Source organism: Gracilinanus agilis, chromosome 4 (assembly GCF_016433145.1).
Source record: "Gracilinanus agilis isolate LMUSP501 chromosome 4, AgileGrace, whole genome shotgun sequence".
Classification (NCBI taxonomy): Eukaryota; Metazoa; Chordata; class Mammalia; order Didelphimorphia; family Didelphidae; genus Gracilinanus; species Gracilinanus agilis.
This window is the reverse complement of record NC_058133.1, coordinates 286,398,969-286,414,732: the sequence shown is the minus strand read 5'-3', so window position 1 is coordinate 286,414,732 and position 15,764 is coordinate 286,398,969. Positions and strand designations below refer to the sequence as shown.

Genomic DNA, 15,764 nt, shown 5'->3' with positions numbered 1-15,764 from the left:
TAAAATAAATAGATTTGTTTCTCAACAAATGATTGTTAGATGATCTCTCATGACCCCTACATCTCTGATTAATATAAAGGAATGTTCATTTTTAGAACCAGGACTAGAATTTAGAAGCTGCTTATCTGTTGGTCTTTGCTTAATATACTATATTTCTAGGATCCAAAAGCAGGGTAAAAATTTAGAAAGTATAAATTAGAGAAACTGACAGCCACGGAGTGTGAAAAAAATGGTAATAACAAGCAATATGAGCCATATTTTCTTCCATTAGTTCAGAGACTTAATCATAAACTTAATTCCTAGGTGGGAATGAAGAATTGACTGATTTCTATTGCTGTTTAATTAAAGATAATGGTAATGAATAATAATAGCAGTTAGCATTTCTATAGTACTTTAAGATTTTGCAAAGCACTTCTCAAATATTATCTGATTATATCCTTGACAGGCATGGGAGGTAGCTGCCATATTGTAATTATTTTCATACCTTAAAAATAAAATATTATATTTATTTCATATTGATGGGTATAATCATATCATCTTCATTTTTACAGAGGAGAAAAATGAGACTGATACAGGTTAAAGGATTTGCACAGGGTCACAAACCCAAGCAAGTACCTGAGCGAGGATTTGAACTAAAATCTTCCTTGCTCTAGACCTAGCACTCCATCTACTATTAGACATGAGGAGTTAAAAAACTTTTATCTATCATTTCTCTGGTAAAGTTAGGCATTTCAAAAACTGAGAAAAGCAGAACTTAAGTCTATTTAGAGAGTGTATTGTTGAAGTACAAAATGTGAATGAAGAGAATTAAGAAGAATTTAAACATCTTTGTACCCAGGAGAATAAAGAAGATATATGTTTTGTAGAGCATTTTATAGTAAGTAAATTTATGGAGTCACACTGAATTCTGCCTTGCCACTGGACCTTGATGTCTGGAAAAGAGACTGTGGACTTTGTGGCTGTGGTCTTTGTTCACTTTTGCCTCACTTAAATCTAATTCACAAGCAAGGGAAAGCATAAAGTTATGATATCATTAGCCCTCTTCAAAAATGAAAAACAGCAACAACAACAACAACAGTAAGTAATTGTGTCACTTTTCAAGGTAGGCAGCATCCTAAAAACAATAACATCAAATGCATTAGTTCTTGGTCTACTACTAGTGTGTTAAATGAACTTATATACATTTACCTTTGTGACTCAGGTACTTCTGTGAGCATAAGCAGGGTTTTAAAGATATTAATTTATTCACTTTCCTGCTTCCTCAGTGTGTCCCAATAAGGAGAGCGTTGGCTCTAGGGTAAGAGAACCTCAGCTCAGAAGTCATTTTTGACTCTATCCATATTATCTTGTTTGAGTGATTTAACCTCTTTGGGTCTCAGTTTCTTTAACTATATCCTGAGGAGTTTGGACTAGAGGGGTTTTTATTGGGAGAAAACTAAGGACTATTTACTGTTGTCAGACTGTGTCCGGCCCCACTATTAACATCACTGAAAAGCAACAAACTTTTCATCCCACTTTCCTCCGCCTGGAAGAAGGTTGAACCATGAATAAGTCAGCCAGGTAAAGTATTATGTGAAGAAACAAGTCAAGAGGAAAGAACTGAAATATAATTGTGCCTTGCCTACTCCAGTTCTAAAAAGGATATTTGCCCGTGAGAGTTGGACTCTAAGGAAAGCTGAGCTCCACAGGAGCAGAATTGGTGCTTTTCAATTTTTGAAAATTAGAGAATTTTGAGTCCTTTCAAGAGCTGGGGAGATTGAATCAACGAATATTCAAAGAAATGAAGTCAGACTATTTGCTAATAGGTCAAATACTGAAAAGGGAGCTTAAATACTTTTGCTACAAAATGAGAAGACAAGGCTCATTGGAAAAGACCCTGACACTGGGAAAAACTGAAGGCAAAATTTGGGGACAAAAGAAGAAGCCATGGATGGATAGTGTAATGGTAACAATGAACATGATCTTGGATAGACTTCAAGAGATAGTAGAGGATAGAAGAACCTGGAGAGTTATGAGCTGTGGGATCACAGAAGAGTCTGACAGAATTTAGCAACAACAACATGGACAAGAGTTATGTTAGATAAGATGTAGGAGAGTTGCTGCCTGCAACCAGATTTGACACATAGCTCAGCCCAACTAGAAAGTAAGGTAGTGTAAAAGAAAGCAAGTGCTACATTTTAAGACTAGAAAGAAAGTTATGGGTCTGAATTTTTAGCACTTTTCCCCTGCCTTATATCTATATCCCTTTTGACCCTTTAAGTCCATTAAAAAGGAATAAAACTAGTAAAGAAAGATCATGTGGGGGACAGAAGGAGCCAGGATGTGAGTAAACAAATAAAGAAGGTAACTACAGGATACTATCAAATAACATTGATTCATGTCCATAATACAATGAACAGAAATTATCTCTTGTGGTCATTATGAAGTATATTTCATGATGTTAGTAAAGCATTTTATAAAAGTAAAATATCAAGGCAAGATCATTGAGTCAAATTATCTCCATTTTTCACCCTGATTGAAAGACCATTAGCCTCTGATTCATTACATAGAGTGAATCAAAGTAAATCAGGAGTAAGATTAGATTTCAGCCCTGCTTCTTGAATATACAAAGTATATGATCTTAGGTGAGTCATCTAACCCTTTTGAGCTGCTTTCTTATTTTACAATAAAGAAGTATTAGTATTTTCACTATCTACCGCAAATGTAAGAACACCATTTTGTAAATGGTAAATTGATTTATCAATGTTAATAATAACAAAATTATTATTGATTATGAATTAATTTCCTTTTTTGGTCCATAACTGATTTTATTCTGGTAAGGCAACTCCTTCTACCAGTATAAATCAGTCTAATCAACAGTCAAAAGGCAACTATTAGTAAGTGTCTACTATACCAACCACTGTGCTGAATAATAGGGATATAAAGTTTGAAGAAAAAAACAAAACACTCTGTGCTCTTAAACAACTCATACTGAAATCAGCAACCATTCTATTACTTAGGGTCTTGGGCAGTAAGAACTTAAAGTGACTTTGTACATGATCACAAAGCTATTGATTGTCAGAGTTAGAACTCTCTTCACCACAATAAATAATTATCAACTCATCCATTCTCTCAGTCCTCTAAGAAAACCTACTAAAGTGAAAAACTAAACACAAAGAGGGATAACTAGGTGTGGTGCAGCGGATAGAAGAGTTTTGGGTCTGAAGGGATGAAAACTCATCTTCCTAAATCTAGCCTCATAAATTAGCTGTGTGATCTTGGACAAGTCATTGAACTTTGCCTCAGTTTCCTCATTTGAAAAATGAGTTAGAGAAGGAAATGTCAAAGCCCCCTGGTATTTGCCCAGACAACCCCAAATGGTCATGAAGAAATAGACACAGTTAAACAGCCAGAAATCTGGTTACATCATTGTTAAATAATCTAATGGTGTTTTAATTAAGTGATCTGGTTACACTATTCTTTGTAATTTATGTGGTCATGGTGAGAGAAGTACTAGGCTTGGAGTTAGAAAACTGGGATTTCGGTCTTATTTCTATCACCAAGTAGCTATGTATATTTAGGAAAATCAATGTTTCTTTGAACCTTAACTGCCTCACCTGTAATATTGAAAATATGGGCTAAATGTTCCTTAGTGTCCTTTTTAGCTCTAAAATGATACGACACAATGTTAATATTTAGTAATTCAGAAATACTTTTATCTCGGTGGAGTGTGTTAGATTGGTGGGGGGTGGGGGGAAGGAAGGACTGGTTTTATAGGGAGCATAGCCACATTCTTCTACCACAGAACGAAGAAACAAACCCAAGAACCCAACCTTGGTTAAGAGAACTTAAATCAAGGTTATAATTGAGAGAGAGGCTAGAGGCCATCTTGGAAGCAGATGCGTGCTTCTCTGGAAGCTATAAAGATGTTGTAACAAAACAAAAGGCTTTAGTAAGAAAAAGCAGGCTAAGAATATTGTGCTTTAAGTCATTTCCCCTTCTTTCACTAGAACATTTTCAGTGGTTTTATTTACAATGTAAGGGCGGTTAGGTGGTGCCACAGAGCTCAAGTTTAGCTTCAGACACTTACTAGCTGTGTGCCCTTGAGAAAGTCACTTAGCCTTGTTTGTATGGCAAACCACTGTGATATCTGTGCCCCCAAAATGCACAAATGGAGACATAAAAAAATGGGGCAAGACTGAAAAATGACTGAACAAAATATAGGCTGTATTCCTCTCAGAAAGAGATTATAGACACTAGAATTTTATGCCTTAAAAACTGGAGTGGGGAGGGGAAATTCATGAGTGGGGATTAGCTGCGGGTGTTTTAAGGTATTTGATCTTTAGTCTGAGGGATCCCTCAGTTGACTAATGTGTCTGACCAGTTAAAGAATCACTATATCATATGATTTATCACTTGTTTATATGGGTATATGATTTGGGGTTTTGGTTTTAAAAGATTACTTACTTTATTATAAAAATGAATAATATAGAGATAGGTATTGAGTGAAATTACATGTATAGCCCAGTGGAATTGCTTGTCAGCTTTGGGAGGAGGAAGGGAAGAAGAGAGGGAGAGAACATGAATATAAATGCTCAGGCTGTAAATTTAACAGTGATCTCTGGAGCTGGTTGGTGCTGGCTCTAACACACTCCTAGATGCTTCTCAAAGGGGCTGGGACTTAGAAAGAGGACACCCTTTCAAACACTCTTACAGCTTTCACCCAATCTGTCTCAGTGTCTATGTAGGTATATTCTGGTAAACTAAGGTTGTTGGGGAGAGGAGAGCTATGGAATATCTGGACACGATCTTGACACATTTCTAAAAACCACCCAAACAAAAAGATAATCCTATGAGAGACTATAGATCATAGAATCGTAGATTTAAAGCTGAAAGGGATCGCAGAAGCCATCTAGTCTAACATTTTTTTAACAGATGAGGAAACAAACCCAAACAGACCCAAGTAATGAGTTGCTCGAGACCATTCAGCTAGTAGGAGGAAGAGCTAGACACTGAACACGGGTCCCCTTAATCTAAATTCAGGTGCTTTTTTCTTCTATACCAAGTCAGAGGTGGCAATTGCAGAAGCTGACGGAGCCTAACTATAACACAAAGACATAAATATACTATCACCAGAGCCCAGATGCTTTCAGTCCTGTCAGGGATGGAGAGAAGACGAAACTTTTCTGGGCTGGGAGGTGTTGTTAAGTAGACCCTGATCCCTACAGCTGGTCATTTTCCTTAAGGGATTTAGGCTAAAGACCCTGACCAGTTCTGTTTAAGTGAGGTAATCAAGTACTTCTCAAGTCTTTACCCTAATCCCTTAAATTTTTTAATTAAAACACTTTGCTAGGAGCCACTTTGGATAGAGTGTCAGATCTGGAGTTGGGAGGACCTGGGCTCCAATTTGGCCTCAGACACTTCCTAACACTGTGACCCTAGCTAAGTCATTTGACCTTGATTGAATAGCCTTTGCCATTCTTCTGAGAACTGACACTAAGACGGAAGGTAACCACCACCACCCAACATTTTGCTAATGTTTGAACCTGAGCTCTGCTAATATCTTAGTCCTATCAGTAATGGTTCTATCTCTCTATCTTTGCAATTGCTATCTTGCCTCACTTATTGACTCTGGCACTACAATTCCTGATGTTTCAGTCTCCAGGTTGGAAAATGTGAATTCTGTGGAACGGGAAGGAGGAGGAAAGGGGCCAAATGATAGAAGCTTTGGGTTTACAGAAGGACAGTCATCAAAAGTATTCTCTGCCTTGTTCCAGTAGTTAAAAGTGTTTGAAGTATAAAATCAGTTTGTCAAGAAGGGGAAAAATGTCAGAGGAAGAGGGTTCAGATGATTCTGCATACTAGGACCCAGTGATTAGCACAGTGCCAACACGTAGTAGCTGCTTAATAAGTGCCAGTTGGTTAATTGATTGGTTGATTATTCTCTCTGAATTGATTCACTAATATTGTCTGTGAAGCTATCTAGCCTATTTGATCAATCAAGTCAAATAATCTCACAATTTAATTTTAAAAATTAGTTAAGCTATTTTTCATCACAGAGGCAAACAAACAAACGAAAAAACCTCCTCTATGACCAAAAGCTACAAAGTGATTTTTTACAGATTTTTCTCCCTTTTCAGGACTGGACAGCCAAGAAAATAGGACAATAGAATTGGAGTTAGAAAGTACTGAGTTCAGATCTTGCTTCAGGCTGTATGACCAACATAAATTATAACCTCTATCAGCCTCGGGTTGCTTTTCTACAAAATAATAGACATCTAACAAGGTTTTGGAAAGGATCAAATGAAATATATTGTAGGGTATTTTGAAAATCTTAAACAAATACATATGCTATCATCATTATTAATTATGTGTGTACATGTGTTAGGACATATATGTAGATTTCACTTAAGTAAAGAATAAATTAGAATCCAACTTCAACTGAATTTAACAAACTCAAATGTGGAATTGAATCAGATTTTTAAAAATATTGTTGATCCAGTGGAATTGCTTGGTCACTCTGGGAGGGGCAGGGGAAGAGGGGAGACAACATGAATCATGTAACATTGGAAAACCCATGTGTAAATTTGTTACTGAAATAAAATGAAGATAAAATAAAGAAAAAATATTGTTGATCCCTATACTTGATATTAGGGAAATAACAAGACGTAGTCCATCGGCTTATAGTGTTTATCATGGCTTAGGAAGCATAGCAAAACCAGACAGTGTGCCCCAAAAATCTTTGTGCAGTTTAATTGCCACAAACTTCAAACTGCACTAAAATCTTTGGGACACCTTTTTTTTATTATTTGGGGGGGGGACACCCTGATCTATAGAGACTGTGTAAATTATTTTAAAGCATTCTAAAAATGTTTTAAAAGAGCTTTCTGATGGACAATGAGGTGGCTCACTGGGGATAGAGAGCTCACTGAGAATAGAGAACCAGGCCTGGAGATAGAAGGTCCTGAGTTCTGAAATAACTGATTCTAATAATGATGGTGTTGAGGATGTTGTTGAGATACTGAGGTTTATTTGATTCCTCAGTAGCCCTCAGTGAAGTAAGCCTGAGAGCCTGCTTCACTGGGACCAGTACGATTTAAGTCTCCAAGACAAGTTGGTAAAAAACAGGAAAAAGGGATTTCTTCTGGAACAACAAAGAAGTATGAAGGGAGAATTAAGGAATTGGGGTTCCCTAGCTCTGAGGGATTCTCACTAGCCTCCCCCCTTCTACAACTCCCTCACTGGAGTTCCTTCTTTTTCTTGGCGCTCCCTAAGCCCTGACCTCACTGACTAGATTCCCCAAACCTTACTAGCTACTCCTGACACTATTTAATCCTCCCTGGTTGGTTTATAGGATGAAACAGGTCTCCAGAGACATTCAGGACTGAACTCGTGATGGTTGAGTTCGACCTACCTGGGCCAGGCTGGAGATAATTATAACTAGTACAATGGAATTGTTGTACTTGCATTTTTCAATGATTCCTTATTTCTTTCTGGTGATATTAAGAGAATACCTCTATAATTTCATGGGATTTAAAGTCATAAGTCCCATTTTGGATCTGTCTCTGAGAAGAATCCTCTCAAATGTACCACTGGTGATGCTCCTAGTCTTATGCTCCTACCAATGTAAACAGTAGTGGTAGCATTCATTAAAAGACTAAATACTTTTGGTGAAAATGATTAAACAAGTGGTGATGGCAATGCAAGTTGAACTAACCCAATTAGAGGCTCATCATGTGGAACTGAGAAAGGGAAATGGGATGGTGCCAAGGCAACTGACTAAGCAAGAGGGTGATGAAACTATCCAAGCGCCCACCAAGCTTTAGTTGGAAAATGAGGCGATGCACAATGCAACAGCTAATCTTTTCCCACTTAGGGATGTGTCCTGTGTTACACCTGATGTGTGAGACAGCTCAAGTGAAACAGTTCAAATCTGGCTTTGGATCCTTCCTAGTTATATGACCCTGGGCAAGTCACTGAACCCTGATTGCCTAGTCCTTACTGCTCTTCTATCAGGGAACTGATAATTAGTATTGATTCTAAGACAGAAGGTAAAAAGTTTGAGGGGTTTTTAAAAGTATGTTTATGGGCAGCTAGGTAGAACAGTGGATTAGAGCACCAGTCCTGAAATTGGGAGGATCTGGGATTAAATGTGGCCATGAACATTTCTAGTTGTGTGTTCCTGGGCAAATCACTTAAGCCTGATTGTCTAGCCCTGTTCACTCTTCTAACCTAGAACTGATGCTAAGATAGAAATTAAGAGTTTTAAATATATATATTTCTGGCAGAAAATCTATAGCAAAGGCGAAAGCTGAAAAAAATTAAAGTAAAGCTAATTATTATCGTAGCACCTAAAGAGGTTTTAGGAACATAGAACAACATATGGAAATGGGGATCTATCATGCTTGGGTTATACTACTTTACAACTAGGAGACAATTCTATGAACTTGCCAGTCTTCTAGATATCAGGAAATCGCTCTTCCTACAATAGATTCCTAAGCAGATCTGTGCTATTTTTTAAAAAATAAATCCAAACTCATATGAGTTGGGTTTTGGGTTTGGGGAAAGGAGGATTTGGATTGGGAGAGGCATTTCCTTTGTAGAGGGTCCTCCTATAAGAGAATTTCCTTCACCAATGCTGACAAGCACATTTTCTGCAATTTTTACCTTTTTAACCCTTTCTTTCTGTCTTGGGGTAAATTCTAAGATAGAAAAGCAACAGTCAGGCAATTGGAATTAAGTAACTTGCCCAGAGTCACAAAGCTAGGAATGGTCTAAGGCCAGATCTGAACCCAGGTCCTCTTCATGTCTACCACTCTGTCCACTGTGCTACCTAGCTTCCCTGTGCAATTTTTATTTGTAAAGAGTTGCCTGGACACTGAGAATTTAAGTGACTTCCCCAAGGTCACACAGTCGTTGTGTGTCAGAGGTGGGTTTAGAACCCAGGTCTTCTTTTCTCTGTCCACTAAGCTATCCAGCTTCTCTATGATGTGCAAAGTGACACAAATTTTCTTATTAATGAATTTGCATTACAAAGTACTTCACTATTTTGTGGATTTGGTTTGACTAGAAATGACATAATGCCTCCTGTGCAAAATCTATCCCTATTATTCATGCATAAAAATTATAATGCAGTTCTGCCAGGCTAAGAAGGACAAAAAAAAATGTGTCAAGTGTTACCTATCGAAGGGGGAGAAGAAATCACTATAAGCTTATGCAGGCACAAAAAGCATGATGATAAGTCAGGACAGATCTATGTTCTGGACTAATACCAAAAGGTTCAAGTTAGCAAATGATCAGATGGCAGGGCATAAGAAACTGAGCATTCACAACATGTATAATAGCTTTCACATAAAAAATAGAAATACTCTCTATTGGTTCCTAGGCAGTACTATCTCTCTCAAATTAGGCAAAAGCCAGGAAGGAAGGATACATGTGGAGGAACGATTGAATAATAGGGGTGCTGTTTTTTCTAAGACAAAAGTGTCTTTTTAAGGGTTAATAAATGTTTTTTGAGCTGCTTGGTAAAAGATTGTTCAATGGCATCCTTACAGAAAAAAAAAATATTGCCCCAAATGCTGTTAGGATTGGGTTTTCAGAGGCTGTTGAGAGAAAGTTGATATCTTGAATAGTAAAACCCATATTATAAGTCATGCTCCAAACAAGTTCTCAATAAATGTTATCGATAAATTATAAATTATCTATAACTTATAAATCTATATATCTATAAATAATACATTATCTATAAATTATTACCGGGTTGGTAACATCCAGGCCTTTTAAAAAACCTCAAACATATAATATTCTTACAACCTGAATTTTTTGAACCTCTCTAGATTTGGGAATGTGTAGGTCCTGGTCATAATTAGGGAGATATAGAAGCAGTACAAGTCTCATTATTATCCCCACCATTCCACTGAATTTTTTAGACTAATTTTAAGAAGATCAAATCACAAGTAAGCCAAAATAATCACAACAGCCATGCCTCTATATGTTATGACTTTAGCATTTAAAAGATGCATGTGAAAACAATTAATAAGTATGAAAACTTAAAATAAAGAAACCAGATAGACACAATGTAAAGATTTAGGCCTATTGTTACCCCATAAAGGACCTGGGTCACGGAGTCGTAAAACAGAGGAAGGCTGACAATTTCCAACTTTCCTGAAGATCAAAAAATCATATCTAGTCAACCATTTTCCTGCATGTGTCTAAAGTCATCTTAAAGAATTTATTCAAGAACAGTTTCTTTGTTTGGATAGAAGCCACCAACTCCCATTATGGTCTGAACCCTAATGTAGGAATAAAAAAATGTATCTCAAAAAAGTATAGTCAACAAAAATCAAGGAGAATTCTCCCCTCTAACCTATTATCAAGCTTGACCCTATTTTTACTTGTCATCATCTTGTTCTTCAAATATTATGCCATTCTCATTTTCATGAGATATCACACAGAAATCAGAAAGTAATGACCTTAGAAGTAAGTGACTGAAGAGCAGCAGGGTGGCTCAGTGGATTGAGAGCCAGACCTAGAGATGGGAGGTCTTGGATTCAAATCTGGCCTCAGACACTTCCTGGCTGTGTGACCCTGGGCAAGTCACTTAGCCCCCATTATGTAGCCCTTAACTCTCTTCTGCCTTTGGACCGATACTTAATAGGAATTCTAAGACAGAAGGTAAAGGTTGTTTTTTTGTTTTTTTAAGTAAGTGACTGCTTGTGTGGTATGATAGGGATAAAAAAAAAGATCCTGCTGCCTTCAGTTATTTCCTCCACAATCCTGGAATATACATATTACCTGACATCCCACCATCAGATATTTACTATTTTATATCTTGCAGGTTTTAATTTGAATGATGCCCTATGAGCAGCACCACTCTCAGTTTTAACACCTAAGACTTATTTGATAAATAATTAAGGACAATTCTTGGGCTAGAACTCAAAATATGAACTTAACTATGAGACCTAAAGTATCTTTAAATGGGAGGTGGGAGTGACAAAGACAAAAACCTGAAGGTTTATTTGCGTTGGGATGGTATAGGTCAATGCTTCACTAATGTAGTATTAAAGAATATTTTGATGTCATATATACAGATACATATATATGTGCATATGTGTATATTTAGAGAGAAAGAGAGTGAGAGAGAGTGACAGACAGACAGAGAACAACAGAGAGAATTCTATGCACGTGCACGGATACTTGCAAGAATAGCTGTGGCATAGCCCTTTCATGTATACATGTTTAGGCACTTTGTCATGGACAACAACAAGAAGAGGGCCTATTTCTGTGCTTCTCCCATAGTTTCCACCCCTAAATCCTCTTGCACAGGGATTACCTTCACCATTTCAGTGCTAGTACACACACACACACACACACACACACACACACACACACACAAAACATCATTCCTGAACACACTAATGATTATGTTCCTAATAGCAAAATCACCAAAGAAATACGAACCACAGTTGTTCTCCAACCATTTCTTTTTACATAATATTCAGTGTCATTCCTTGCCATTTCAAAAATCTAAGGTGCCATTAAAAATTAATTTAATGAGCTAACAGTAAAAAAAAAAATAAATGCGTGGGAAGAATTGAGTTGGTTGTTTTCACCAATTGCTGATTTTAATAGGAAGTCTCAATAGCTAGTTAACATGTAAAGAAAGAAAAAGGTATTACATTACATCAGATTTGAGGAAAAGCTCTATGCCATTATCATCTTATCTATCTTTTGTAATCTTTCTAGAATGAACATAGATTGATATGTATATTGTGGTAACTTTGTTCTTTAAAACCCTAAAGCATCACCAGGAATAAGAAACTTTAATGTTAGTTTCTAATAATCTCAATGATTTTTATGAGAAGGGGAATGGAGGTCAAAGTAATAAATAGAAAGTAAGTTCTTGCTGTCCCTATAGGAAGATGAATATGGTAGATGATAGAAGATCGCTGCTCAAAAGGTATGAGATAGTCATTGGATAATAGAATGAGAAAAAAACTATTTAATAATAATTATTTTTTTACTTCTGTTTTCTCTAACAAGAATGAAGTTCTTTAAATGAGAAAAAAACAGAATAAAACTAATTAGTAACTGAAACTCAAATAAAGTGATAGTAAAATGTTCCTAACTGTTTTCAATGAGTTCCAGTCACCAGACCTCAACAAATTATATTTCAGAGTACTGAAAAATTTGGCAGATGGAGTTCTATTATTTTATTACTGAATTTTAGCAATTTAGCACTTACATGTTTCCCTTTCCTTAATGCCATTAAATTCAATGATAAGACAAAAACTGTCTAATGAAATTTAAGAAAAATCTCTCTATAGTGTATCTGATAAGCCTTTATGAGGCATTACTTTTATTATATGAATTGTTTATAATGAAAATAAATTAAAATCAGGTTTATCTAAGCTATAAAATAAACAATGATAAATGTAGGACAAAATGAATTATTTAAAGAGCTCAGTATACACAGGCCTTTTTTTATGTCATCTCCCTAGCTTACTGACTGAAAGGGACTATTACCTTTAAATGAGAAATCCACTCCATCACAGTTAAAAAACAATGAAATTAAATGATACTTCACTGACAGTAGAACAACCAAAAAGACACACAAATGTATAATAACATATTACTGAAAAATGCCAAATACCCTCCCTCCATAGAACCCTATTACCTTTCAGTACCAAAAATCCTACCTTCTACTAAGGAAGTTAGAAGGGTGACATTGGCTGCTTTCCTTCTCCCTGCTGGCAAATTCAAGCCCAGCCTATCCAGTTTTTCTCTCAAGCATCGTCCCCCATTCTTGGATTTTGCTCTGTCAGGAAACAAAACAAAACTAACATTTGAAAACTCACCTGAGTCAAGCCACAGAGAGATTTGATCACAAAGAATTTTACTTAGGAAAGAATCTTACCCAGCAGATGTCCATAAAGTAGAGGAGTGGTATAGAAAGATAGGACTGAAGACCCTGTATACCACCTAAGAGCCACCAAAAAACTTTGTCTTACCTTCTCAAAATACCTCCCAGGAGGGAAGCATTGAGGCATTCAGGAGGTGAAAGGCGCCTCTTGACCTCTGCTATGGTCACTTTATATTTGGAAGTGGAACTCAATAGTGACAAGCGACCAGGGACAGAGCAAAATAAGTCTGTGGGGTTAACCACACAAGTGCCACCTTAAAAAGAAAGAAGAAAAAAAAGACATCCACATATTAGTGACCAAATAAAGGGTACATGAGTTTCATGCAAGACTTTTTTTGTTAGACACAGTGGGGATCATAACTGCCAATTGCAGTGTTCAATTTAACAAAATTAACATCCTAAAGACTTCTCAGTTGACCAGAAGGAACTTATTTCTCTCATCCTATACTTGGAAACTTTCCTATTTTTTAATTAAAACCCCAACTCTCCACAAGTTAATCTTACCTCTCTATTCATGACAAGATAAAGTCTAAGTGCTCACCTTTTACCTAGTTTTCCATTCACTGGTCTCTTTGCTGTTTCTCCAATAGGACAAATCATCTGTGAATTCTGAGCATTTTCACTGTTCCCTATGGCTATATTCTCTCTCCTTCCTCATTGCCTTCTGACTTCCCTAGCTTCCTTCAAGTCTCAGTGAAAGCCCTTCCTTCCTTAAGAAATCTTTCCCAGTCTTCTATACTCTTAGTGCCTTACCTCTGAGACTTCCCTTGCCCCAACATATCACACACATACACATATATATACATCTATATGTATATATACATCTATATATATATGTATGTTACATATATATATAGATGTATATATGTGTGTGTGTGTGTGTGTGTGTGTATACATATATATAAAGAGAGACCGTGAGATAAAGAAGACAGACAGACAGAGAGAGAGTGAGAGAGATGGTTATTTTCATGTTGACTTCCCTATTAGATTATAAATTTCCTTGAGGTAGCTGATGACTCAATGGACATTGAGCCCAGAATGAGGAAGACCCAGTTTCAAATCAAGTCAGCTTATTAGTTGTGTGACTCGGAGCAAGTCATTTAACCTGAGTTTCCTAAGCTATTAAAAAGGAATAATAATAAAACCTACCTAGGAAGGTTTTTGTTCATCTCAAATGAGATAATAGTGATAAAAGAATATATATATATATATATATACACATAATAGGCTCTACTTAAATGCTTATTTCCCTCCTCCCTGAGAGTAGCTCGTTCTTTGTTTTGTTTTTGCTTTTTGTATTCCTTGCGCTTTAACACCATAACTTGCACGTAATAAACGCTTAATAAATGTTTGTTGGCTCACTGACCCACCTCCTGCCCTCTTCAGGTCTTCGAGGCTCTAATTCTTTTGCAGAACCAGTCGTCCTGTTTCAGGCACAATGCTGATCAAAATTCTGCAAATCTATTTGCAAGCTAGAGACTATTTGTGCAGCACAAAAATTAAGACACTTGCACACACAATCTTCCGGTAGCTGGGCAAAAGAGAGACTGCATTAATTCTAAACTCTGCACAAAGAATCTCCTTGGATTCAAACCCGGTTTCTTTCAAGGTTTGCGNATATATATGTATGTATGTATATATATATATAAACACATAATAGGCTCTACTTAAATGCTTATTTCCCTCCTCCCTGAGAGTAGCTCGTTCTTTGTTTTGTTTTTGCTTTTTGTATTCCCAGCGCTTTAACACCATAACTTGCACGTAATAAACGCTTAATAAATGTTTGTTGGCTCACTGACCCACCTCCTGCCCTCTTCAGATCTTCGAGGCTCTAATTCTTTTGCAGAACCAGTCGTCCTGTTTCAGGCACAATGCTGATCAAAATTCTGCAAATCTATTTGCAAGCTAGAGACTATTTGTGCAGCACAAAAATTAAGACACTTGCACACACAATCTTCCGGTAGCTGGGCAAAAGAGAGACTGCATTAATTCTAAACTCTGCACAAAGAATCTCCTTGGATTCAAACCCGGTTTCTTTCAAGGTTTGCGAAACCTGCTCCTTAGCTTAGCTTTCCCCTGACCACTGACCCCTGAAGAATCACCCAGTAGACTGTATAAGGGGGCAAAGCAGTAAGTCCTTACCATTGCAATCCTTTCCCTTTCCCCAACCCGTCCCTCGAAAAATTAAGATGAAGGTGAGCCTGGGCAAAGGAAAAAAAAAGAATTCGGAGTACTAGGACCATTGCTGGGATCCATGATCATTCTAATCACAAATCTACAAAGCGAAACAGCATTTGGGATCTGAGCTTAAGGATTCCGTCTGGGATTCTAGTTCTGCATGTAACAAGCTGACACAGTCTCAGGTTTCAGAAGTAATGGGGTTCTCAATACCTACAGCCATTTTCTCAGGTGGACTAGGGGAAGAGAGGAGGGACCAGGTAAAAGGTTAGGAAGAACAAGAGAAAGAGAAATAGTGCAACGGAGAACAAAGATAAAAGATTTCTAGCTAAAAGAGCCCTAGATGCTATTTAGTCAAATCTCCTCGATTTACAGAGGAGGAAACTGAAGTTTGATTTTCTGAAATCCAAAAAGTTTATGTGGTTTGTCTACGGGCGGATGTGTCGGGGCTGCCATTTGAAACAGAGTGCATCATCCTTCATACAGCCTGGGGCAGAGAAATCATATTGAGAGCAAGGAATCAAATCCCGAAGCTCGTAAAGCCTGTATTTTCAAGAATTCAGACAAGATTATCCTGGTTCCTCTTCTGCTTTTCGGTTGCTCACAGCAAGATGTTTCCTACTAAAGGATGGAGGATGGGGAACTCTTAGGACGAGGATTGAGAGGATGACTTCTATGAGACACG

The 15,764-nt window shown here is 37.1% G+C and overlaps 1 protein-coding gene across 1 annotated transcript in view; it reads right to left on the bottom strand.

Moving 5' to 3' along the window:
- The window catches only part of TFAP2D (transcription factor AP-2 delta), a 75,470-nt gene that overhangs the window by 44,091 nt on the left and 15,615 nt on the right, over nt 1-15,764 (bottom strand). Inside the window, exons 4-5 of the mRNA XM_044674734.1 lie at nt 12,990-13,155; nt 12,678-12,796 (exon numbers count right to left, since the gene is read on the bottom strand). Coding sequence (XP_044530669.1) covers nt 12,678-12,796; nt 12,990-13,155 — 285 coding nt within the window. The remainder of the gene's footprint in view (nt 1-12,677; nt 12,797-12,989; nt 13,156-15,764) is intronic.